Here is a 26427-nt window from a genome sequence, read left to right as displayed (position 1 = left end):
CTGCCCTCCCTGCATTTCAGACCATCCTGCCTCATGCATTCATTGGTTTTTGAGAACAAGGCAATACATAAAGCAATGAGATAAACAGCCTCAGTTGTTGCCTTCACATAGAAAGAATGAACCTCGGAATAATTCAGGCTGGAAGGGACCTCTGGAGGACACCTAGTCAAATCTTTCCTCAGAAGCAGGTGCAGCTTAATTGGCTCTAAATTTCTAATTAAATTAGATTGCTCAGGGCTGCCTCATGCTGAGCTTTGAATGTCTCCAAGGCTGGAGGTCCCTCTTTGGGTGGCTGTCCCCCTGTTTGACCACACTACCGGTGATTTGTGGGGTGGGTTTGTCCATGCTGTGTGCTTTGAGATTTCTCTTGTTTCAAGTGGTGTCTGTTGCTCCTGGTCCTTTTGCTGTGTGTGTCTCTGTGAAGAGTCTGCTGTGGCTTCTCTACTTCCATCCACCCCTGAGGCAGCTGAAGATGACTATAAAATCAGTCCTCTCCTTCCTCATTTTCTGCAAAGCTGCTTTCTGCCCCCAGGCTGTACCATGGTGTGAAGTACAAGGTGTTGCACTTGTATTTGTGAGTGGGAGAAGATGGAATCATTTTCAAGGGAGAATATCCCAGGTAGCTGAGTGGAAATCTATCAACATCAGTGCAAAACTGGGAGCACAGAGCTGAACATTTGTTTTTTACCAGTTACACTGAGTAAAACCCCTAGGTCTGCAAAACTGGAAGATTACCAGGTCCCTTCTCCCTTTCTCAGGGGAGCAGTGGTAGGTGTGTTCACCCTTAAATGGTCAGGGAGCTAACAAAGACATTTGACCTTTGATATTCTGGATTTTCTTTGTATTTGTTGGGTGGTGATGGTCAGAGGGTTGGAGCACCTCTCCTGTGAAGCCAGGCTGAAAGAGTTGAGGCTGTTCAGCCTAAAGAAGAGAAGGCTCTGGGGAGACCTTAGAGCTGCATTTCAATGTCTGAAGGGGACCTACAGGCAGGCTGGGGAGGGACTGTTTAGAAGGGGCTGTGGGGATAGGATGAAGGGCAGTGGTTTGAAACTGGAGCAGGGGAGATTCAGAGTGGACATCAGGAGGAAGTTCTGCAGAATGAGGGTGGTGAAATACTGGAACAGGTTGCTCAGGGATGTGATTGAGGCTGCATCCCTGAAGATATTCAAGATCAGATTTGATGTGGCCCTGAGCAACCTGCTGTAGTTGAAAGTGCCCCTGTTGACTGCAGGGGGTTGGACAAGATGACCTTTGAGGGTCCCTTCCAGCCTGATGCAATCTGTGTATCAGTTATATGTGATTTTTAGATCAAATTACCTTTTTATATCTTGCTCTTGCTGTTTAACATTTCATCCTGCTGAATGAATTGTTAGATAAACATTTACATTCTAAAGTGCTCTAGTGATCAAAAAAAATGGGTTTATAGTTTTCTTGTGAAGCTTTAATGTAGTACCAAGTTGTTTCCTGTTTGGTTCAGCAATGCATTATTATTCTCCACTTCCTATTCCTTAAATGTTTGGGGCCTGCAAACAGTTTTGTGTTTGATTTTACTTCTGTAAGGAACAGACATGGTCACCAGTGTCAGGCAAGAAGATGTCTTGCCTGATGAAATTTGTATTGCTTTGGCTGACGTCTCCCCAGCTGTATGTTTCTTTTCATAGAGTCATAGAGTGGTAAGGGTTGGAAGAGACCTCTGGAGATCATCCAGTCCAACCCCCTGCCAGAGCAGGATCACCTAGGGCAGGTCACACAGGAACACATCCAGATAGGTATTGAAAGATTCCAGAGAAAGAGACTCCACAACCTCTCTGAGCAGCCTGCTCTAGGGCTCCAGCACCTTCACAGTAAAGAAATTTCTCCTCATGTTGAGGTGGAACTTCCTGGGTTCCAGTTTGTGTCCATTGCCCTTTGTCCTATCACAGGAGTCCATTGAAAAGATCCTGGCCCCTTCTTCTTGACACGCACCCTTCAGATATTTGTAATCACTGATCAGATCCCCTTTCAGCCCTCTCCAGGCTAAACAGCCCCAGGTCTCCCAGCCTTTCCTCATCACACAGATGTTCCACTCCCTGCATCATCCCTGTAGCCTCTGTTGGACTCTCTCCAGTAGTTGCCTGTCCCTCTTGAACTGTGGAGCCCAGAACTGGACACAATACTCCAGGTGTAGTCTCAGCAGGGCAGAGTAGATTTTATTTAGAATACAACAATACATCTGATTTACAAGGGGTGCTCAAGCCATCTGAAAGTCATCTCCTGTGCTGGTGTGTCTGAGTATGTCAGAGTGGCTTCATCTACTGAGTTTCAGAATTTTGGCTGTGGCTAAGAAAGCTGACGGAGAGCATTGCCTGGATTTTAATAGGAAGAAGCTGAAATGAGTCATTCCTCTTCTCCCAATTAACTGATGACAGGACAAGAGGTGATGGGCTCAAGTTGTGCCAGGGCAAGTTTAGGTTGGATATTAGGAATTTCTCTCCTGAAAGTGGATTGGAACAAGCTGCCCAGGGAGGTGGTGGAGTCACCATCCCTGGAGCTGATAGAAAAATGAGTAGATGTAGCACTTCAGGACATGGTCTAGTGGTCATGGAGGAGTTGGATAGAAGGTTGGACTTGATAATCACAGAATGTTAGTGGCTGGAAGGGACCTCGAGATATCATCCAGTCCAACCCCCCTGCTGGAGCAGGATCACCTAGAGCAGGTCACACAGGAACACATCCAGGTGGGTTTTCAATATCTCCAGAGTGGGAGGCTCCACACCCACCCTGGGCAGCCTGTTCCAGGGTTCAGTCACCCCCACAGGGAAATAATTTTTCCTCCTGTTTCCATGGAACTTCCTCTGGCTCAGCTTCCACCACTGCCCCTTGTGCTGGCATTGGGCATCACCCAGCAGAGCCTGGCTCCAGCCTCTGGGCACTCACCCATCATCATCATCATCACATCTTTACCAACAGCAATGAGGTCACCCCTCAGGCTCCTCCTCTCCAAGCTTAGAGATCTTCTCCAACCTTAATGATTCTATGGTTCACTAAAGTCCTATCAAGTTTGTCACTAAGTAAAGCCATTTCTTCAGCTCCTTGATTCTCCAGCTCAACTCTCTGTGGATGTTTGGGACTTGCCTATAAATGGGAGCTCACAGTGTGGAGTAGCCTGTGTGTTTCCAACCACACCTCCCGTTTTGCCAAGGGACAATTTAAATGAGATATACACACACCGGTGTGCCTTAGCCCGTGTCTCTGAACGTTGTTTTCATGTCAGCCCTTGTTTAATTGAATTTTTATTCTTATTTGAAAATGCAAATTGGGTTTTGCTCGGCGTTAGGCAAAGCTCAGTACCTCAGAGTAGTTATTTTTGCCACCTCCTCTGTGAGAGTTTTTTTGGCATTCCTTCAGTTTAAGATGATTTTCTCCTCCAAATCAGTCACATTTTAATCAGATCACAACTGATTGAAAACTCTAAAACCAGATTTAAAGCATAAATACCAGTACAGTAATCTTCTTTGCTAGCAACCCATTACATAAATCATAATACAATATTTGCATGTTATAGTTGGCTTCATTTATTTTGACTTCCATGTGAGTTTGAAGCTGTTGCTAGATATATTTTATTTTTTTTCTCCTTTGGTATAGTTGTGGTTTGGGGGTTTTGGGGTTTTTTTTGAGAAGCTAGCTGGGAAATCAACAGCCCAAGGTATATCCAATACAGAGCAGCTAATTTCATCCTCTGGATAAAAGCAACTCCTTGGTTCACTACCCATAAAACACAGATCTGAGGGGGCCACAAATTCCTTCTCAAGCTGATACCTTTTAGTACTGCATGCTCCACACCCCAGAACTGCTGCTTCTCCTGTCACAGTAAACTTGGTGCAATTAAAAGCTGATTTTTTTTTTTTATATGAAACAGGGTAACACCAGATGAGTTTTAACCATTTAGGTTTTTTATTTCAACTGGTTTCCCCATCACTGTTTTGATTATTTACTTGGATAATGGAAGTAACAACAACAAAAAAAAAAGTCTCATTCCTTTCCAGAGAGAGAAATTGATTAGGATTTAAGGCTTGAAGGCAACAAGACTTCTGTATGATAAGGAAACAAAGTGAAAGCAAAGGTTCAGAAAGTGGCAGTGCCCATTAGCAGGCTTCTTTCTGGCAGGAAAGTTTTGTCCTGCACTCTGCAGGGCTGCCACCACCTCCTCCTCCTCCTGCTTGAATGTTTCTTGGATATATTTGTAATGTAGGGATGTAGGGAAAGAGTGACAACACCACAATGTGAAAGGCTTTTAGTGTCATGACAGACCTGCTCTGAGCTCATTAGGCAATGGCAGTCAACCCAGAGCAAGGAACACAGAATCATAGAACAGTTTTGCTTGGAATAAACTCTAAGGCAAAGTTCAACCATTGACCTGACACCACCATGGCCATTAAACCAGGTCCCAAAGTGCCATGGCCACACATATTTTGAACATCTCCAGCAGTGGTGGCTCCAACACCTCCCTGGGCAGCCTGTTCCAACCCCTGACCACACTTTTGCAGCAAAGAAATTATTCCTAATCTCCAACCTAACCCTTCCCTGGCACAATTTCAGGCCATTTCCTCTCATTCTATCACCTGAGACTAGGGAGAAGAGACCAACCCCCAGCTCACTGGAAGCTCCTTTCAGGGAGCTGTAGAGAGCAATGAGGTCTCCCTTCAGCCTTCTTTTCTCCATACTAAGCAACCCCAGTATCCTCATCTGCTTCTCCCCAGCCCTGTTCTGCAGACCCTTCCCCAGCTTGGTTGCCCTTCTCTGGACACACTCCAGCACCTCAATGTCCTTCTTGGAGTGAGAGGCCCAATACCAAACCCAGAACTCAAGGTGCCCAGTACAGGGCACAATCACTTGCCTTGTGCTGCTGGCCACACTATTGCTGATCTAGCCCAGGATGCAGTTGGCCTTCTTGGCCACCTGGAAATGTTATTTCCCCACAGTTGTTGCTGCATTAGGTGTGTGTTAGTGCAGTGCCATTCTGGCACCTTCTAGATGCCAAATTCAACAAGCAAGGCTAGGAACAGTCCTGTGACTCTCTGCACAGGGTTGCACACTGAGGGAGGGTGTTTGGGGCACAGATGGGTGGTGTAGTGGAGGGTGTCAAAGCTTTCAGTCAGCTAAGGGCTCTTGCCCTCTCATCACAGCTAGTGCCTACCATTCCTTTGGTGTTTCAGTGCAGAGCGAGGTGGCCTAGCTTCAAGTGGTGATGTAAGACCTCACAGATAGATCTGGATAAGCAGATTTGGGAGCAACTGCATAATTAGAGTAATGGCAGTGTATTTGATCTAAAATTATTTTTCCTCTTGAGAATTCCTATATTTAGATCTTTAGATAAGGCCCTGGGGAGACCTTAGAGCAGCCTTCCAGTACCTGGAGGGGGCTACAGGAGAGCTGGGGAGGAAATTTTGGCAGGGTCTGGGAGTGACAGGATGAGGGACAATGGCTTTGGGCTGGAAGAGAGGAGCTTGAGAGTGGAGATGAGGAAAAAATTCTTTAGAGTGAGGGTGGTGAGACACTGAAACAGATTGCCCAGGGAGGTTGCAGATGCTGCATCCCTGGAGGTGTTCAAGGCCAGATTGGATGAGCAACCTGGGCTGGTGCTGGTGGAAGGTGTCCCTGCCCATGGCAGGGGGTTTGGAACTGGATGATCTTGAAGGTCCCTTCCAACTCAACCCGTTCTATGATCTGTTGTGAGTGTAGTTTGGGTTAAGAATTTGCAGTTCTGTGGTGGAGGAGAGTTAAGCTGTCCTTGCTTTCCTCAGTGGAATTGCACAGGTCTGCAATAACTCTCCTAGCCCCACACTCGCAGTAAATCCTCATTTACAATTTTACAGTTGCTGAAATTAGCAGGAGTTATGCAAAGAATGTTATTTTCCATAAATACAGCCAAATGGAGCTTCAGGCATTTGAAGGTACTATTTTTTTCCCCATAAAGCACATTGTGTGACTATATAAATGATAACGATTGCTGTAATGTACTTTCTCTGCTGAACTTCTTCCATGTTACCTGCTGGAAAGGCACATAAAGCTGAGGTTGTGTTTGGTGTATTTGTTAGGAAACATGGTTTCTGGGGAAACGTTCAGGTTTATTTCTGAACTGACAGGTCATACAGGAGTCATTGTCAAAAGCAGATCGTTTCTTAATGCAATGTTTTGCATTGTTGGAATTTTTCAGCTGGCATCAAGCCAGAATTTGTTTTTGACGTGTTTGGAAGTAGGCTCTTTGTGGAGACTACAACTTGAACATTGATTAATTACTCATCTGGTCAAACACTTAAAACTTTCTGTTTTCTTCCTAAAAAAAACTTCATGAATGATCTCTGGAGATATTCAAAACCCACCTGGGTGGGTTCCTGTGTGAGCTCCCCTAGGTGATCCTGCTCTGGCAGTTGGGTTGGACTGGATGATCTGAGGTTCCTTCCAGCCCCTAACATTCTGTGATTCTGTGATCTCATTACCTAAAGTCTGGCTGCCTTCATATGTTCTCAGGGAAAAAAAAAAAAAAACAACATGTTGCAACAGATCATAGAATCAGAGAATCAACCAGATTGGAAGAGACCTCAGAGATCATCCAGTCCAACCTATCACCCAGCCCTATCCAATCAACTAGACCATGGCACAAAGTGCCTCATCCAGGCTTTTCTTGAACATCTTCAGGGGCAGCAACTCCACCACCTCCCTGGGCAACCCATTCCGAGGGGCAATCTCTCTGTCTTCCTCCTAATACCCAGCCAGACTCATTGTGCTTAGGAAGTACAACCTCCACCATGCTGTGATGCTATGAACTTACAACCCAAAAGCTGTCCAACCTGGAGGTTATAAGATGCTCTGAACTTCTTCATTCCTGTGCTGAGTTGAAATTAGCCCCCAAAATAAGATTGCCAGACCACCTCAGTTGGAAGTAAATGAAGCTGGATTGACAAGCAAAACTACAGTATAGAAATGTGAAATGCAATGAATATGTACAAAATATATAATATTCACATGGATTTACAGTTTATAAGCAGCACAAGAACCCCCCTGGAAAAAAACAGGGGGTTACCAGTAGCCTCCCCCTCTCCCCCTCTGCTGGACAAGGGGAAGAGAAAGAGGAGAAAAGCAGAGAGTAGCTTGTTAGTACTTAGCCACAACAAAGAAATGCAAGACAGCAGGAGCAACTAGTGAAGAAACTGAGAAAAAGAGAAAGTTAGTTTATATAACTAACTTTATGTTAGTTATCAGACCAATGGGGATTATTTAGGCTTTAAGATTATTTGGTAATTTATTTACATTCTATCACAGTCTCACATATATCTCAGTATATCAGAGGCTGGAAGGGACCTCAAGAGATCATCCAGTCCAACCCCCCTGCCAAAGCAGGATCACTTAGGGTAGTCTGCACAGGAATGCATCCAGGTGGGGTTGGAAAGTCTCCAGAGGAGACTCCACAATCTCTCTGGGCAGCCTGCTCCAGTGCTCTGTCACCCTCACACCAAAGAAGTTTCTCCTCATATTGAGGTGAAATCTTCTCTGTTCAAGTTTGAACCAATTGTTCCTTGTCTTATCACTGTGAACCACCTAAAAGAGCCTGGCCCCCTCCACTTGACACCTACCCCTCAGCTATTGATAAACATTGATCAGATCCCCTCTCAGTCTTCTCTTCTCCATACTAAACAGCCCCAGGGCTCTCAGTCTCTCTTCACAGGGGAGATGCTCAATTCCCCTAAGCATCCTTGTGGCTCTCCCTTGGATTCTCTCCAGCAGGTCTCTGTCTCTCTTGAACTGGGGAGCCCCAAACTGGACACAGGATTGCAGGTGTGGTCTCAGCAGGGAAGAGCAGAGAGATAGAAGAACTAGACCAGCTGGACATACCTTTCTTCATCCATCGCAGGACACCACTGGCTCTCTCTTTCTACTCAATCCATGGAACATTTCCTAAGCATCGGCCTAAAACTGCCACAGTTCCCTCTAACTGACTCCTATCCTGCCTGTACTTTGAAAGATATTGAAGTGTCTGCAGAGTCCAAATGGAAGTGGTACAACTTAGTGGCAGATGTAGTAGAAATGCATCGAAGGCACCAATCTGCACCTTCAATGTGACCTGTGGAGAGCAGGGCAGAGTGCTGCTGGAACATTGTCTTCTCAGCATTGTTCTTGCTTTTGCTCTCTTCGTCTGCACGTGTCCAAGGTTTCACAGCCAGAGAGGCGAACAGATTCAGCACATTCTTCACTTGATCCTTCCGAATCTTTTAAGGTCAACTCCTTCATAATGGGTTATAAATTTGTGGGCACTGCTGTTTTCAGAGTAGTCATTTTGAATTTAAATTGCTTCTCAGCAGAGCACTGCAAGAGTAAGTCCTCATTAATTTTGGTTTCAGTCCCTGGTAGCAGCAGACATTTGGTTCACCTAATTCTGTTTTCCTTGTAGTTTTCTGCCAGTGTACTACCAGTTAATGGACTGATCTGAGCATCCTGGAGAGCGGTAAAGATGGGGTTGATTATTACATCTGACTTTCCAAAGCTCTGTCTATGTATGTGTGCTTGTGAGGCTGTGACAATGCCAGTCAGGTACTTTAGATATCGATGTGTGTAGTACACAGGAATTTCCAGGCAGCATTCTTGTTGTTGGGTGGCAAGATATGCTGTGCTGGTTTGTTTAATTAGCTAAAATGCATGGAAATATTTAGAAGCTGCATGTTCAGCATTTTTAAAAGTGTTCAGTGGCATTAGCTCAGGATATTTCTCTGCACTCTCTGGAAGCAGAATGTGTAAGCAGGTGGTCACCTCTTCACCTCGTGCCATATTTCATAGAATCATAGAATTGTTCTGGTTAGAAAAGCCCTCTGAGATCATCAAGTCCAACCATCAACCCAACACAGCCATGGCCGTAAAAGCATGTCCCAAAGTGCCATGGCCACACAATTGTGTGCAAAGCCACTGTAGCATTACCTGTGCTTGACTTCTACAATGGCTCATCACAGGCTTGCAGGATGTTAGGGGTTGGAAGGACATCTGGAGATCTTTGAGTCCAACCCCTCTGCCAGACCAGGACCATAGAATCCAGCACTGGTCACACAGGAACACATCCAGGCAGGACTGGAAAATCTCCAGAGGAGACTCTACAACCTCTCTGGGCAGCCTGCTCCAGGGCTCTGTGAACCTGAGAGTGAAGAAGTTCCTCCTCATGTTGAGGTGGAACCTCCTGTGCTGCAGTTTCCATCCATTGCCTCTTGTCCTATCCCAGGGTGTAACTGAGCAGAGCCTGCCCCCTCCCTCTTGACCCCCAGCCCTCTGATATTTATAGACATTGTTAAATCCCTTCTCAGCCTTCTCCAGATTAAACAGCCCCAGGGCTCTCAGCCTCTCTTCACCAGGCAGTGCTCCAGTCCCTTCAGCATCCTGGTAGCCCTCTGTTGGACTGTTTACAGTAGATCCCTGTCCTTCCTGAACTGGGAAGCCCAGAACTGGATGCAATCTTCTCATTAGGGCAGAGTAGAGGGGGAGGAGAACCTCCCTCTATCTGCTGGCCACACTGCACACAATTGGAGTACTGCACTGGGGGGTTTTAAGCTCTTTAGGAGAGACAGGCAAAGGAGAAGAGGAGGAGGAGTAGCCCTGTATATTAGGGAATCTTTTGATGCCTCAGAACTCGAGGTTGCAGATGAAAGGATTGAATGCTTATGGGTTAAAATCAGAGGGAGGCCGCACAAAACTGACATCCTGGTTGGAGTCTGTTATAGACCACCCAACCAGGATGAGGAGGCCGATGAGATATTCTATAAGCAGCTGGAAGCTGTCTCAAGATCATCAGACCTTATCCTTGTGGGGGACTTTAACCTACCAGACATCTGCTGGGAACTTAATTCAGCAGAGAGGAGACAGTCCAGAAGGTTCCTAGAGTGCATGGATGACAACTTCCTGATGCAGCTCTTAGGTGAGCCTACCAGGGGCAAGGCTCTGCTTGATCTGCTGTTCTCAAATAGAGAAGGGCTGGTGGGAGATGTGATGGTCGGAGGCTGTCTAGGGTGCAGCGACCATGAGATAGTGGAGTTTTCAATATGCAGGGAGATAGGGAGGAGCAGTAACAGAACCCTCACTTTGGACTTCCGGAGGGCAAACTTCAGGTTGTTCAGGCAACTTATTCAGAAAGTTCCCTGGGTAACAGCCCTTAAGAAGAAAGGGGTCCAGGATGGTTGGACCTACTTCAAACAGGAGCTCCTAAAGGCACAGGAACTGGCAGTTCCCACATGCCGTAAGACGAGCCGGCGGGAAGACGACCGGCCTGGATGAGCAAGCAGCTCCTGAAGGATTTAAGGGAAAAAAAGAGGGTTTATCGCCTTTGGAAAGGGGGGGAGGCAACTAGTGATATGTTTAAGGGTGTTGTTAGATCATGTAGAAGAAAAATTAGAGAGGCAAAAGCACAGTTAGAAATTAAACTGGCCGCTTCCGTGAAGGACAACAAAAAGCATTTTTATAAATATATTAATGCTAAAAAGAGGGGCAAGAGGAGCCTCCACTCTTTATTGGACGTGGAGGGTAACATTGTAACTAAGGATGAGGAGAAGGCTGAGATTCTAAATACCTTCTTTGCCTCCATTTTCAACAGTAAGGCAGGAGGACTTCAGGATAACTGGCCTCCTGAACTGGTCGATGGGGTCAAGGAGCAGTGTTGTACTCCTGAAATCCATGTGGAATTAGTTCGAGACTTGTTGAGTCACTTGGATATTCACAAGTCCATGGGACCTGATGGGATTCATCCTAGGGTGCTGAAAGAGCTGGCAGATGAGCTGGCCAAGCCTCTCTCCATCATTTTCCACCAGTCCTAGCTCACTGGAGAGGTCCCAGAAGACTGGAAACTGGCCAATGTGACGCCCATCCACAAGAAGGGGCAGACAGAAGAACCTGGGAACTACAGGCCTGTCAGCCTGACCTCAGTCCCAGGGAAAATCATGGAGCAGATTGTCTTGGGGCCAATCACTGCATACCTGAGGGATAGCCAAGGGATCAGGCCCAGCCAACATGGATTTAGGAAGGGCAGGTCCTGCCTCACCAACCTGATCTCCTTCTATGATCAGGTGACCCGCCTGGTGGACGTAGGAAAGGCTGTGGATGTAGTCTACCTGGACTTCAGCAAGGCCTTTGACACTGTCCCCCACAGCAAACTTTTGGCCAAACTGGCAGCTTGTGGCTTGGACAGCAGCACTCTGTGCTGGGTTAGGAACTGGCTGGAGGGCCGAGCCCAGAGAGTGGTGGTGAATGGTGCCACATCCAGCTGGCAGCCTGTCACTAGTGGTGTCCCCCAGGGATCAGTGCTGGGCTCCATCCATTTCAATATCTTTATTGATGATCTGGATGAGGGGATTGAGTCCATCATCAGTAAATTTGCAGATGACACCAAGCTGGGAGCAAGTGTTGATCTGTTAGAAGGTAGAAGGGCTCTGCAGAGGGACCTTGAGAGGCTGGACAGATGGGCAGAGTCCAACAGGATGGCATTCAACAAGTCCAAGTGCTGGGTGCTGCACTTTGGCCACAACAACCCCATGCAGAGCTACAGGCTGGGGTCAGAGTGGCTGGAGAGCAGCCAGGTGGAAAGGGACCTGGGGGTACTGGTTGACAGCCGCCTGAACATGAGCCAGCAGTGTGCCCAGGTGGCCAAGAGAGCCAATGGCATCCTGGCCTGCATCAGGCATGGTGTGGCCAGCAGGAGCAGGGAGGTCGTTGTACCCCTGTACACAGCACTGGTTAGGCCACACCTTGAGTACTGTGTCCAGTTCTGGGCCCCTCAGTTTAGGAAAGATGTTGAATTGCTGGAGCATGTCCAGAGAAGGGCAACGAGGGTGGGGAGAGGCCTTGAGCACAAGCCCTATGAGGAGAGGCTGAGGGAGCTGGGACTGTTTAGCCTGGAGAGGAGGAGGCTCAGGGGAGACCTCATTGCTGTCTACAACTACCTGAAAGGAGGTTGTAGCCAGGAGGGGTTTGGTCTCTTCTCCCAGGCAACCAGCACCAGAACAAGAGGTCACAGTCTCAAGCTGTGCCAGGGGAGGTTTAGGCTGGAGGTGAGGAGAAAGTTCTTCACAGAGAGAGTGGTTGGCCATTGGGATGTGCTGCCCAGGGAGGTGGTGGAGTCACCATCCCTGGAGGTGTTCAAGAGGGGATTGGACGTGGCACTTGGTGCCATGGTTTAGATAGGCATGAGGTGTAGGGTGACAGGTTGTACTCGATGATCCTTGAGGTCTCTTCCAACCTTCTTGATTCTTGATTCTGAATGCATCCCAGGATCCCATTGGCCTTCTTGGTCATCAGGGCACAGTGCTGTCCCATGGATAACTTCTTGTTCACCAGGATTCCCAGGCCCTTCTCCACAGGGCTGCCATCCAAATCTGACCAGAGGTTAGCCTGAAGCTGTATTTACTTCATTTTTGCATGTAAGCCATCCTTTCAGATTTTAAAATCACAAAGGCCTGGGGCATTGAGGACCCTCTGTCAGGCATAGCTGGCAGCATCTGTGATGCGTTCCAGTTTCCCATCACTAGGGACACACATGAGGACAGAGATGGGCACAGTATACTGCAACACAACGTGAAGCAGCAGCTTTTACCTAAGCATCATCTCACAACTCTTGTCTTTCAGGAAGGATGTGGAGAAGAGGCTGGTGATGCTGGGCATCTTCCGTTCCACCAGCAGATCCTAGAGTTCAGTCTTTTCCACAGGGCAGCCATGGACCCTGGTTACTATGGTGATACTTCAAAGCACAGCTCAGGGAATCACATTTTTGGTTCATGATCGAATACAATTTTTGGGTTTTATAATGCAACCCTAAAAAGCTGTGATGTAGAATCCCAGTAGCAACACCTTTTAGATGTGCCCAAACCCTGGTGGTGTTCCCAGAAGCTGTGCTTCAAGAGAGAGAGTCTTTGGAAAGCACAGAGAAGGGACAACTGTGGGGATGCCTTTCCCAGTAAGTATATCTCCAGCTTTCAGCCTGACAAAGAAAAATCTTAACTAGAGGTCGGTGACCACAGAAATCACAGAAACATTCAGGCTGGAAAAGCCCCTTAGGATCACCAAGTCCAACCCAGAACCCCACTCCACAAGGTTCACCCCTAAACCATAGCCCCAAGCACTACATCCAAACCAACTTTAAACACATCCAGGCTTGGTGACTCAATCACCACCTTGGGCAGCTCATTCCAATCCCTGACCACTCTTGCTGTGAAAAAATTTTTCTTACTGTCCAGTCTAAACCTACCCAGTGGCAGCTTGAGGCCATTCCCTCTTGTGCTATCACTAATTACCTGTTAAAAGAGACCAGCACCAACCTCCCCACAAGGTAGTTGTAGACAGCAATGAGGTCTCCTCTCAGTCTCCTCTTTTCCAAACTAACCATCCCCAGTTCCTTCAGTTGCTCTCCATAAGATTTATTCTCCAGGCCCTTCACAGCTTCCTTGCCCTCCTCTGCCCTGGCTCCAGCATCTCCCCATCTCTGTTGTATTGAGGTGCCCAAAACTGGACACAATACTCACAGTGTGATGCACTAAACTGACTCACACATAATCAAGGAATCATTTTGGTTGGAAAAGATCTTTAAGCTCATGGAGTCCAGTCATTAACTCTACCAAGTCTGGTGCTATATCATGTCCCTCAACACCAGATCAATGCAGATGAGAAAATCTGTAGGGCTTCATGAATGATGTGCATGGTTTGCTGGAGCAAGCTGCAGATGCCACCTCCCTTAGCGCTACAAAAGAACATCCAAGTTTTTCATCAAAGAGAATCAGCTGAAATTTTGGGGTTTAAGGCATCATTAAGCTAAAAGGGGTTACAGGTCTTCTCTCTTTGAACTTGAATTTATTAATTAACTGCAAGGCTTCTCAAAATTTCCTTAATTGCAGAATGATTATTATTCTAGCAAAGCAGTAAGAAAACAAAACTGATGGAGACAGAATGATCTTTCTGGGAAGATGATTAAAACACAGGGCAGACCAATCTGAAAGAAAGCATTCATCAGAGAATCTCTTTTTAATTTCTCCGAGAGCCCTTTTCTCAGGTGATAGACTGACATATCTCCAGAGCTGGCTGGAATTCCAGCTTTCATTTGGTGCTATCCTGATGTTACCTTGCTGAATGCATTCAGATGGCACTCCTGGTTTTAATTAAAAGTTTCTGAATGCCACATAACAAAGGTGCAGAACAGATTATCAGGAGTAGAGCTATTTTGAATATCAAGCTTTGCAGCAATAACACAGGGTTGTGAGAATCCAAAGATCTGCCATAAACAGGAATTAACATTCACAGAAAATGCAGTGTAATGAAATAGAAGCATTAATAATGCATAAAAGAGAGTTTCTTCCCTCGCTTTACACAAAGGAAACACAGCACAAAGTGCTGTGAATGTTGAGAAAGTCAAATGGTGTGGTGAGGAGGTTACCTACAAAACCTTGTTCAAACCCTCTGATTTAAAAGCTGTCTGTTAGAAGCCTGCCTGTTCTCTAACCGGTACCATCCAAGCAGCCCTGCAAAATCCTACCAGGGCTTTCTGTTTGAATAATTTTGTTTGGATGAGCGAGTAGAATATCATTATCTTGATTCCAACACCATCTCCTTAGGAAAGATGTAGGTGAATAGATTTTGTGCTGAGTCTCATAAATTCCCTGACAATTTTGCAAGGCTGGGTGTAAATTCTGAACCACAGAAGGAGGCAGGAGAAGACAGCAAAGCGATACATGCCGTGACTGGATTCCTTATGCTCAGAATGCTTTAAGAAATAAGCATAAATGTTGTGCATGGAGTCAGTTGTAGAAGTGGATGCTAGATTTCTAGCATATGTGGTTCATAGAATGGGTTGGGTTGGAAGGGACCTTAAAGATCATCCAGATCCAACCCCTCCCTGCCATGGGCAGGGACATCTCCCACTAGCCCAGGTTGCTTGGAGACTCATTCAACCTGGCCCTGAACACCTCCAGGGAGGATGCATCTGTGACCTCCTTGGGCAACCTGTTCCAGTGTCTCACCACCCTCACTGGCAAGGGTTTATTTCTTCCTAATACCCAGTCTAAACCTACTCTCCTCAAACTTAATCCATTGTCCCTACAAGCCCTTGTCAAAAGTCCCTCCCCAGCTCTCCTGTACCCCCTTCCAGTACTGGAAGGCTGCTCTAAGGTCTCCCAGAGTCTTCTCCAGGCTGAACAGCCCCAACTCTCCCAGCCTGTCCCAACAGGGGAGGTGCTCCAGCCCTTTGACCATATTTGTGACCTCCTCTGGACCCTCTCCAACAGGTCCATGTCCTTGTGCTGGGAACACCAGAACTGGATGCAGTACTGCAGGTGGGGTCTTAACAGAGCAGAATATAAGGGGGAAAATCATCTGCATTGTCCTGCTGGTTACACTCCTGGTGCAGCCCAGGACACAATATGATAAACTGTTTAGAGGAATTAAGTGCATTAGGAAGTTGGGAGAGTGTAAAATGGACTCTTCCTCACTATGTTCTCAATTGTTCTGTCCCTGAGAGCATGAACAATCCTAACCTAATTTAGTGCAGTTGACAGCTGAACTTCCTGCTATTTATTGATTAGAGAAGTCAACTGATTGATTATTGTCTTTATGTATCTATGAAAACAAGGAAAACAACTTCTTGGGTGTCTCTTATGGGCAATGTGCAGAGCCAGAGTCACCAGATGGAGTTAGGTTATGAACTTTGTGAATGGGACCTGTGGGGATGGGAATGGGAACGTGGTTGCTGTTGCTGTTTGTTAGTTCATATGAAAGGAGAGTGGAGAAGTTGCTAAATCCAGTGTTCTTCTCCCAGTCTGGCTCATAAATCTTGTGTGTAGGCAGCAATTCTCATAGATAAAATGCAGGTCTCTCTCCATTTCAGATCAGAAACCTTCCTGCAAATTCTACACAAGGTGGTTGTGCATTTGATGAAAACTGTGGGGTTGTCTCTTCGCAAACTTACAGTCAAAATACAGCACCAAAGAGAGATGTTGTAAAAATTAAAGGCTTAATTGCAGGTCTATTAAAGCAAGGCTGGCCAAAGGAATTAGTACCCCATGGAGTCCACATTCATGTGGTTATCATTTTACTGCCACTTAAGGTTCTTCTTCAGATTGATTAATTATCTTGTAGTATGGTCTGCTGTTTGAAGATAAAGGAAAGGACTGGAGGACTGGATGAGTAAAAGGGACTGTTAGGAATTAGTAAAGCAGGTGTTTTTACAGCTCATCAGTTTTACCTTCTTTAGAAATATGCAGTAGTTAAGTCCAGTTATCAAAGGAATTCCACCTTTAACTGTTGTTTGAACTGGGGGCAATCGTTTAGAATAGAGCAGGGTAGATTCAGATTGGACATTAGGAAGTTCTTTACTATGAAGATGGTGAGACACAGGAAATAGTTGCCCAGAGAAGCTGTGGATGCCTCATCCCTGGAAGTATTTAAGACCAGGCTGGATGAGGCTTTGAGCAACCTGGTCTAGTGGGAAGTGTCCCTGCCCATGGCAGGGGGGTTGGAACCTGATAATCTTTAAAGTCTCTTCCAACACAATCCAATCTGTGATTCTATGATATCATATCTCTCTAATTTAGAGAGCAGGATATTGTGAGACACCCTGTCAAAGGCTTACAGATGACATCCATAGTTCTTCCCTTATGATCTGATGTTATCATTCCATTATAGGAGGCCACTAAGTTGGTTAGGCAGGATTTGCCTTTGGTGAAGCCTTGTTGGCTGAGTAGCTTTGTTTGGCAAGACCTGCAGTTCAGCCAGTGGAGAAGTGAAAATCCTGACAGTGTTAGAACCCAGAGGACAGCAAGAGCAAGCAGAATTTTTCTCACTCTGTAGTCTTGTGAGATCAGCAGCCAGGAGACACTGACTTGTACACAGAAGTTTGACACCTAGACAGAAGGTTCCTGTGGGTTTGTCCTTTGGTTGTGTTTGTGTAAGGTCACACCTGCTCAGCAGGGTACACTTTGAGCTATCAGAATTAAAACATGAGTGGTAAGAACTCATTTCAAATCCCTAAGTTTCATTCAAGGATTCTTTTCTACCTGCGGTGGCTTTCACAAAATAATGTCCTTCCTTGCATACCACTCACACAGACATAAATAATAGATTGCAGTGTGATTTATAACTATAATTGCTTTCATATAGTCCCCAAGTGTAACATTTAATCTGTATTATCCCTTGCTGAAAACACGCATCTAATAACCCTGGCTTCATTGAAGTCAAAGGCAGTTTTTCTGTTGATTTAGTGTTTTACCCATGGATGGGAGCATTTTGGATGTAGGAGTCTCAGCTGCTGGTTATACTCTCACTTAGTCAATGACTATTCAATATATTTTTACTCTATAGAATCATAGAATGGGTTGGGTTGGAAGGCACCTCCAAAGGTCATCTAGACCAACCCTTCTGCAGTAAGCAGGGACATCCTCCACTACATTAGGTTGCTCAGAGCCTTGTCAAGCCTGACTTTGAACATCTCCAGGGATAGGGCCTCCACTACCTCCCTGTGCAACCTGTTCCAGTGTCTCACCACCCTCATGGTAAAGAACTTGCTCCTAACATCCAATATAAATCTCCTCTTTTCTAATTTCAAACCCTTGTCCCTCATCCTGTCACTCCCAGCCCTTATCAAATGTCCTTCCCCAGCTCTCCTGTATCCTCTGGAAAGCTGCACTAAGGTCTCCCAGGCCTTCTTCAGGATGAACAACCCCAGCTCCCTCAGCCTCCAATAATTTAGGACTCTGTGGTACACTCCTAGTGGGCACCAACTTTATCTCATAAGTAGCATTAAATTCATGGAATAAGCTGCTGTCTCTTACACCAAACACCTTGGGATAAGGAAACCAGAATAAATCCACAAGCAATTGACATCCTTCTGGCTTTGCATTGTTCTAAAAACTTAGAGAGCTGCATTTTGAACAGTTAATGATGATCCAAACTCCTCAGTGGTTCATAAAGCATCAGTGCCTAAGTTAAGTGAATAAGTAAACTCCCTCAGTAACCTTTCCTTCAGATGTTGTGATGCTTAGGAATGTGGTGTGGTGCTGAGGGACACGGTTTAGTGGTAGTGGCTTAGCAGTAGTGGTGGGATTGTGAGCTCTAAGTAAGAGGTTGGACTTGATGATCTGAAAGGTCTCTTCAACCTCAACAGTTCCCTGATTCAGTGGTTTTCTGAGAAGGGTGTAGTTGTTTCTCTAAGGTAACTTTTCTGAGTGAAACAACAGTGTGAGTAGCCAAGCAAGACTTCTAAACATGGCTCTGAGTAGCACCTCCATTGCAGCTTACTCTGTTGAGCAATCAGGGTCCTGTCTTTCTCCAGTTCTCTCATTCTTTCCCCTCTACTCTCTCATCTCTCACTAACACTCCTGTGGCAGCATCACTGTCCTGCTCCTGGCTCAAACTCTCTACCTGAAGGTGGTTTTGAGTCTTCCATTTTTTAAGTGTATCTTCAGGTCACATCCAATCCTTGTGATTCATATTTTAATCTCTCTCAAAGACCTGGCCTTAAATTTCCATTCACACAACTTAATCTCTTGCTCAAGCTTTAGTTATTTTACAGCCTGAGTAATTCTCACCTTCCTGGGTCAGAGCTACCCGGGTGCACTCACATTACGCTCACTGTGGTTCCAAACACAGCAACTACCCCTCTCCCGCCTGCTCCTCACTCTACCCCTCCCACGCCCTTGCTATTTCTCAGTACCCTTGTGGTAGTTTTAGACCCACCACAACCCCATACACCAAACATGATGGCTTTTTCCCTGTTGGCATATAAACTCATTTGTATTTTAGCTTTGATTGGCCTTTTGACTCTCCTGATTGACCTTTTGACTCAGCTGCTTATCAAATGTTCATTCAGATTTGTCACATCCAGCCCAGCTAACAGCAAACCCCCTGGGAGTCAATGCATTTTAAGCACTGAGAATCTGAAACACCTTCTTCTTCCAATTCCACCTCAAATGTCCTCCCCCTTGTTTATATCTCATGTGTATCCACTCATGTGGACATGGTCCTTTGGGACATGGTTTTATGTCCATGGTTGATGGTTGGACACTTAGAGTCCAACCAAAGCAATTCTATGATTAATTCTGGCTTGAGTATGAATTTGAGTTGTGTGTAGGCAGCTACACAGGCACACATCTGATCCCAACTCCTACTCCCAAACACCTCAACAACACACACAATGCAATCCAAACACAGAGTGCTGAGTCCTGCAGGTTATACATGCAAGTGTGCATGCAGGCATTATTTACACAAAGGAAGAAGCATTTAGTATTTCTCAGCAGATAGAGTTCAAGCTCTAAGAGAGTGAGATGATTATGATGATGATGCCTTAGAATGATGATTAAGTTTTAAGATTAAAGCTCTGCCAGAGCTCTCACTGTCTGCCCAGCTCCTACATGGATGTCTGGAAGGCTATTCTCAGGGTAAGTTGTTTATAAGTGGTTCAGATGCTGCTGAGATGGAGCTTACAGAAACGAGCAATAAAGAATAGTTTTAAACAGTCTCAAAAGATTATCTGTGTTCCTGCCCATGGAACCTGAATAGAAATAATAAATAACCTGGCTAAACCCAGAAAGAATTAGATGCCAGTTTTCCCTGGTGCTGGCTTTCTGAAAGGCCCATGGAGCAATAGGACTTCTCAAGTGTGGCTTTGCCTTGGTTTTTGTTCTGCTTGTTTTGGTGGCCTATTGAGAAGCATCCTAATTTCAGAGTGCAGGGCATCTGTGTAACAACACAACCAGCATAATACTAACAGTTTATAACCACTCTCTGTGCAGCTGCTGTGAGGAGGAAGAAGTTAAGTGGCGTCTGCTGCATGTGCAGGTGAAGAAAGGCCAGAGGGAGAGCAAGGACATGTACAAACCTTGCCTGTGAGGAGGGCAAAGGCAAATTGCAAAGCCACAGCCTTGGAAAATAAGCAGCAGAGAGCTGCAGAGCCGTTTCCTATTTCACAAGTAAACATCTCATGGGATTTTACCCCTGGCTGAAACCTATTTATGTTTTCTGATACTTTTGCCTGGCTGGAAGACCTCACGTTCCTGAGCCTTTGTACACCAGGCTGTGATGCAGAGAGGTGCAGGCTGAAGGGCTGTGCCACTTCAGATGTATTCTGCTTTCCTGTAACCTGTGGCCTCAGCCCACACAGCTGTGCTGTGGAGTGGTTTCATCTCTCTGTAGAGCATTGAGTTGATGTTATTTATTTTTTTTTCAGGGCCTCTAAATAGAAATAAAAGTACTCCTGACTTTAGGCTTGGCTTTGTAGATGACTTTGTTTGAAGAATCAAAATTCCCAGTGGAATGCAGAGCTCAGGCCAGATGCTGTAAGGTGAATTAATATACAAAGGTGGACTGAAATTTTCTGAAGGAAAAGAGTTTAGGATGCCAGCTGTTTGGGAGTTCATGTCACCTCACTGGTCAATGTTAAATATTCATATTTAATATCGGGGGGGGGGGGGGGGGAGGGGGGAATAACATTAAAGGAAGCAGTGGTGATTTAGTTGATAGACTGTCTCTGCTTTGTCTTCTGCTTTGTAATACAGTAACACAGATGGAAATTTAAATGCAAATACATGTCTGTGTACAGGACATTTTACATATATATATATTTTTATATATTGATATATTTTAATATATATATATTTTTTATATATTATATTTACTATATATATAATTTAATTTATATTTATATATTTTTTTATATATATATGTATATGTGTATGTATATGTATGTACCCATCCCTGCCTGTGAGCAGGGGAAAGGCAAAGAGCAAAGCCACCCTTGGTGTTGCAAATGTATGAGATATATAAATTGAAATTAAACACTTAAACAAATAGAATGTGTCTATATGCATGCAGGTAGATGCCTGTGTCTGTATTCTGGCTACTGTTTTAAAACACAAGTTTGGTAATTAGTACAAATTATCACAGAATCATCCAGGACCTCTGAGAAAGGACCTCTGAAATCATTAAGTCCAGCCTATATGATTTTCTTCGTTCTAGTGCTTACACATTTAAGCAACTTGTTTTGTTTTGTTTTGTTTTTTTCATTCCTTTAGCAGCAGCAACAGAAGAACCTGAGGTGATTCCTGATCCAGCTAAACAAACAGATCGAGTGGTGAAAATAGCAGGAATCAGTGCTGGGATCCTGGTCTTCATCCTGCTTCTCCTTGTTGTCGTACTGATCGTCAAAAAAAGGTAAGAAAAGGATCTGTGCTGATCTTTCTGGGTGTTTTTTGCCCTCCATATCAATGTATTTTTTACAGAGCTTTAAAAAAAAAAAGGTTTCAGGACCAGTAGCTCACAGCAGGTTTTGGATGAGTACTTTGTGTTTCTTGTTGATTTCGCTGTGATTTTTTGGATGGGTTTCAGAGAGAGGTTTTCTTTGTATTAAAGAGAGGGTTTCTCTATATTTAGCTGTATGTTTGCTCAACCTTAATGATTTCCAAGTAGTTTTAAGTTACAGTTGGAGGAATGGACATTGTTACAGTTGGAGGAATGTGCAGAGGATTAAAATGGGTGGAACTGAAATTCATGCAGCCTTTTTTTTTTTAATTATTATTATGATTATTTTTAAAAAGCAAATTAAAAAAAACCCAAATAAGAATAACTTGCTGCACTTTTCGTGTTGTTATCATCTAATGAATTTGATTTTCTCTATGCAGCTCTAATGAGTTATTTGTATCTGTTTGTTACCCAACTTGCAAAATAATGTAATTTTATACCTCTGGTCATGCTCTTGTAAACTTGACTTTTATATTTTTCCCCCCCTTAAAACTCTTACTGCATCACTGTAAAATTATCTAGCGAGTTCTTAGTGCATGAAATTGTTTAAAAGTGCATTAATTTGAATGAATGTTAATTCTTTTTGCAGTGCTTTCTTAGCCAGTAAGCAATAGCGCCATCTCCTGGCGTTGCACGGTGCTAACTCCGCATCCCGGCGCTCCTACCTCTCTAGTCGGTTGTGCTATCCTATTGCTCCTTTTTTTCCAAAAGCCTCAGCTTCCCAGTAGTTGCAACTCTCTTAATCTGCTCTAGAAGTCCATACTAAACCACTAGTTATAGCAGCGAACCCAATTCCTCTCTCCTCGTGCACCCCCTCCCTGGTGGATCTGCTTTGCAGGGCGCAAGCTGATTCCTCCTGAGTAGAAGGAGACCTTTGTCTTCCAGTGGTGTGTGTGCATTGCTTTCCCTTGCCTTTTGCAGAAGTCCTAATGAAAAATGCATTTGTAAATGTTGCAAATGTTCCTCTGAAATGCAGCTTGCTGTTATTTTTTTAGATTTAAGGAAGAACAAAAAAAAGTACTAAAGTTGTAGCTAAGATCGTTCTATCTGTTATAATTTCCTGGTTTGCATTAGATTGTTTTAATGTATTGCCTCTTTACAATTGTCCCTGGAGATATATAACTTGGAGAAGAAACGTCTGCATTAGAAACATTAGGTATGCATACTAGTGTTCTGTGTTAGTTAGCTACGTATGTGGTATTCCCCCCCTAAAGTGCTTTTACTTTTCTCTGTTGTTTACCTCTGTGGTTGAGACTTAACACATGTGCAAAAGGTCTGACTCCCTCATATGCACTAAAGACATGCAGCCAGCCAAGCTTTCTTGATTTCCACAAGGGCTTAAAAACAAACCAAGCACAACCCAAAGAGTTGTTTTTCAGCTCACAGAGAAGAAATCTCTAGTTTGTAGCTTTCTTGCAAGGTATGTGCTGGGGAGTGTCAGCTTCTCAGTGCATGCTGCAGTGGTCCCCTGATGTGTAAGAAAGAGAGAGAGACTCTCTACCATGAGATCTTGTCAGTCACTTCCAGGTGGGATTGACTAGTTTTGCAGGAAAAGAAAATAAGCTTCCATTTCAATCTGTTCATTTTTCCTATCCTTCTTACCTCTTGCATTCAGAGTCCTTTCAGACTCATCCTTTCCCTGTTGTATTGTTTGACAAAAGTTAAGTTAATCTTGTCCATGAAACGATGCTCTACAATTCCCCCCCCCCCCTTTTTTTTTTCCCTTCCCCTTTTCTGAACCTGTGAAGTCAGTACCCTCTTAGGGTACTCCTGTACTATCTTGTATTCAAAACAGGTGAGAAATTTACCTGTTTAATGAATCTCTAATCTTTGGCAGTTTTTCATCCTGATAGTTTAATTCGTTGTCTGTGGCATGTGTTAATAGGTGTGCCATTCCCTTCCCCTGCTTAGGATGGTTTTTATACCAGCTTTAGTCAAGATCTCTTACCAAAAAGTGTAGAGAAGAAAAGTTTTGTACACCTTAGAGAGCTCAGCCCACCTAGGGAGCCAGGGCAGTCCTCTGAAGCCAGGAACAGCTGCAAAAACCCTGACACATCCACACCTACAGCAACAACACTTCACTTAGTTGTGGTGGGACTGGAAACCAATCTGTTTGAATCATCTTCTGTAGTGTACATCTTCAGTGATGCATTATGTAGTATCCCTTTTGGTACCTGAATTGACCACAGCTTATTTGCACTGGAAAGTCACTAAAACAATGGTTTCTGCGTTTGCATTGGGTTGCTGAGTCGTGTGCACAGCCATCTCCATCTGATTAAATGCAGCATCATATTTGACTGAAATATGGAGTGCTAAGCAGCTTTGTTGATGAGCTCGAGATGTTTTAGGCTTTGCCTGATCATTTGGTACAAATTGGGTTGAAGTTTTCCCCTGAATGAAGCTCTTAACAGCTCGTCCTTTTCCTGGGGTAATCAAGCCAGCTAAGAAAAGGGATACTGCATCTTTAACAAGCAATGCCATTTGGGGTTGGTTTGGTTGGTTTGTTTTTTTTTTTTTCTTCTAAGTCATTGTTGGACTATTTCCAAACGTCTTTAATTTCCTTCCATTTGTTTACCTTCCATATTTTTAATGCTTTAGCATGACTACATGGAGCATCTCCAGTTGTAAAAGCAAATAGAGAGCATATGTTTGCATTGAGGAGCTGTGTGGTGTATATGTCAGTACACACACATCTGCCTTCCCAACGTGTGTACTCATATAGCTCTATATAGTAACCATACAAACATATACCCAGACACCTGTGTACTGCTAAAGGTGGTAAAGTCAAGGACATGAAATCTCTTTGGTTGTTTTGGGGGGTTTGGGTTTTTGTGTTGTCTTTTTTTTCCTTTTCATTAAATGTCTTTATGAATGCAATTCATAAAGACTTCTCTGGGGACTTGCAGGACTGGTCTGGATGAGTTCCTGTGTGACCTGCCCTAGATCTGCTCTGGCAGGGGGGAGTTGGATTCAATCATCTCCAGAGGTTCCAACCCCTAACATCCTGTGATCCTGTAATTGTTTTTGTAACCCAAAAGTCCAAAAGAAAAACGGTTAAAAAAAAAAAAGGCATATTTACTGCACACAATTTGTACACAGCTGTTCATTTCTTTCATGACATCTAGGTGGTAATCATTCTATCCTGCTGAACTGCATGTTGAAAAGAGAAACAAATCCATTTAATTTCCCAACATTTATTTATTTGTTGGTTTGTTTGGTTATTTATTTATTTATTTATTTTTGGCAAGAAGTGAAATCTCAAGTATAGAATTTTCTCAAGTGATCTTCCTGAAAAATCTAATCATTTTTGTAATGCTAGGTTTCCTCTCCTCTCCTCTCCTCTCCTCTCCTCTCCTCTCCTCTCCTCTCCTCTCCTCTCCTCTCCTCTCCTCTCCTCTCCTCTCCTCTCCTCTCCTCTCCTCTCCTCTCCTCTCCTCTCCTCTCCTCTCCTCTCCTCTCCTCTCCTCTCCTCTCCTCTCCTCTCCTCTCCTCTCCTCTCCTCTCCTCTCCTCTCCTCTCCTCTCCTCTCCTCTCCTCTCCTCTCCTCTCCTCTCCTCTCCTCTCCTCTCCTCTCCTCTCCTCTCCTCTCCTCTCTTCTCCTCTCCTCTCCTCTCCTCTCCCTCCCCTCCCCTCTCCTCTCCCTCTCTTCTCCCTCCCCTCCCCACCCCTCTCCTCTCCTCTCCTCTCCTCTCCTCTCCTCTCCTCTCCTCTCCTCTCCTCTCCTCTCCTCTCCTCTCCTCTCCTCTCCTCTCCTCTCCTCTCCTCTCCTCTCCTCTCCTCTCCTCTCCTCTCCTCTCCTCTCCTCTCCTCTCCTCTCCTCTCCTCTCCTCTCCTCTCCTCTCCTCTCCTCTCCTCTCCTCTCCTCTCTTCTCCTCTCCTCTCCTCTCCTCTCCCTCCCCTCCCCTCTCCTCTCCCTCTCTTCTCCCTCCCCTCCCCACCCCTCTCCTCTCCCTCTCCTCTCCTCTCCTCTCCTCTCCTCTCCTCTCCTCTCCTCTCCTCTCCTCTCCTCTCCTCTCCTCTCCTCTCCTCTCCTCTCCTCTCCTCTCCTCTCCTCTCCTCTCCTCTCCTCTCCTCTCCTCTCCTCTCCTCTCCTTTCCCTCCCCTCCCCTCTCCTCTCCCTCTCTTCTCCCTCCCCTCCCCACCCCTCTCCTCTCCCTCTCCTCTCCCTCTCCTCTCCTCTCCCTCTCCTCTCCCTCTCCTCTCCTCTCCTTTCACAGGGTGGTGGATATTTTTGTTTGTTCATTTGGCTGGGTTTGTTTCTTTGAATTGCATGGCAAAGTAAAGGCTGGTTTGTGCATGAGCAAGTTGAAATGCTAATCGAAGGAACATGAGTTTGCTTTTTTTTTCAGTTGGTTTTTGGTTTGGTTTGGTTTGTTTCTTTTTAAAACGCACATTTCTCTGCTTTATTGAATGTGACAGAGTCACGCTTCTCATTCACCATTGCTTCTCTTTTTCCACTGTCTGTGATTTGCTTGCCAGGAGGAGCTACTATTCTTACTCCTACTATCTGTAAGTAGAATACGGGTGACTTACTATTTTGCATATTTTAAAGATGCAGTATCCCTTTTTAAAAAAGAAAAAAAATCTCTGTAATTTACCTAAAATTTGACTGATTTATTACCTTTTGCTGATTATTACCTGTTCTTCATTCTCAGGCTTGTATCATTGTTCCTGTTACTCTTACCCTGTGGTTTGTTTTTTTTAAAGGGATATTGTATTTCTAACTGTATATTGAGACTTTTGCTTTTTGCTACAGTTTTGGTTTTTTTCTTTCCCATAGCTATCATTTTAGTTTGTCGTAATCATAATTTAGTTTGCATTATGATTCACAGTGACATATCACACTAAGGAAAAAAAAAACACCTCCTCTTTTCCCATTTCTTAGCTAGAAATTGTGCTTATAAAACACCAATTGCTCTTTCTGAGCACGTCAGTTACCAGCAGTGATCCTGTGAACCACTTCTACTCAAATCGTGGGCAAATGCCAAACCTTCATAAACTGGTTTCTGCCCTACCAGTGGCTTCTTCCATACCAGCTGTGGGGAAGAGGGTTGCAGGAATATTTTTTGTGGTCTCACATTGCTTGTGAGGTGCTTTGCATCCCCATTTTGAAACATTGCTCTTCCTCTTTGACATTGGTGTGCAGGG

General features: G+C 44.8%; 1 protein-coding gene across 1 annotated transcript in view; it reads left to right on the top strand.

Moving 5' to 3' along the window:
- The window catches only part of PTPRK (protein tyrosine phosphatase receptor type K), a 426155-nt gene that overhangs the window by 349826 nt on the left and 49902 nt on the right, over positions 1 to 26427 (top strand). The window contains exons 13-15 of the mRNA XM_054393013.1: positions 21054 to 21192; positions 22394 to 22435; positions 25759 to 25788. Of these exons, the coding sequence (XP_054248988.1) occupies positions 21054 to 21192; positions 22394 to 22435; positions 25759 to 25788 (211 nt within the window). The remainder of the gene's footprint in view (positions 1 to 21053; positions 21193 to 22393; positions 22436 to 25758; positions 25789 to 26427) is intronic.

Source organism: Indicator indicator, chromosome 27 (genome assembly GCF_027791375.1).
Source record: "Indicator indicator isolate 239-I01 chromosome 27, UM_Iind_1.1, whole genome shotgun sequence".
In the NCBI taxonomy this organism is placed as follows: domain Eukaryota; kingdom Metazoa; phylum Chordata; class Aves; order Piciformes; family Indicatoridae; genus Indicator; species Indicator indicator.
Note: the sequence above shows the minus strand (reverse complement) of the source record. Positions and strands in the feature narration are given on the sequence as shown.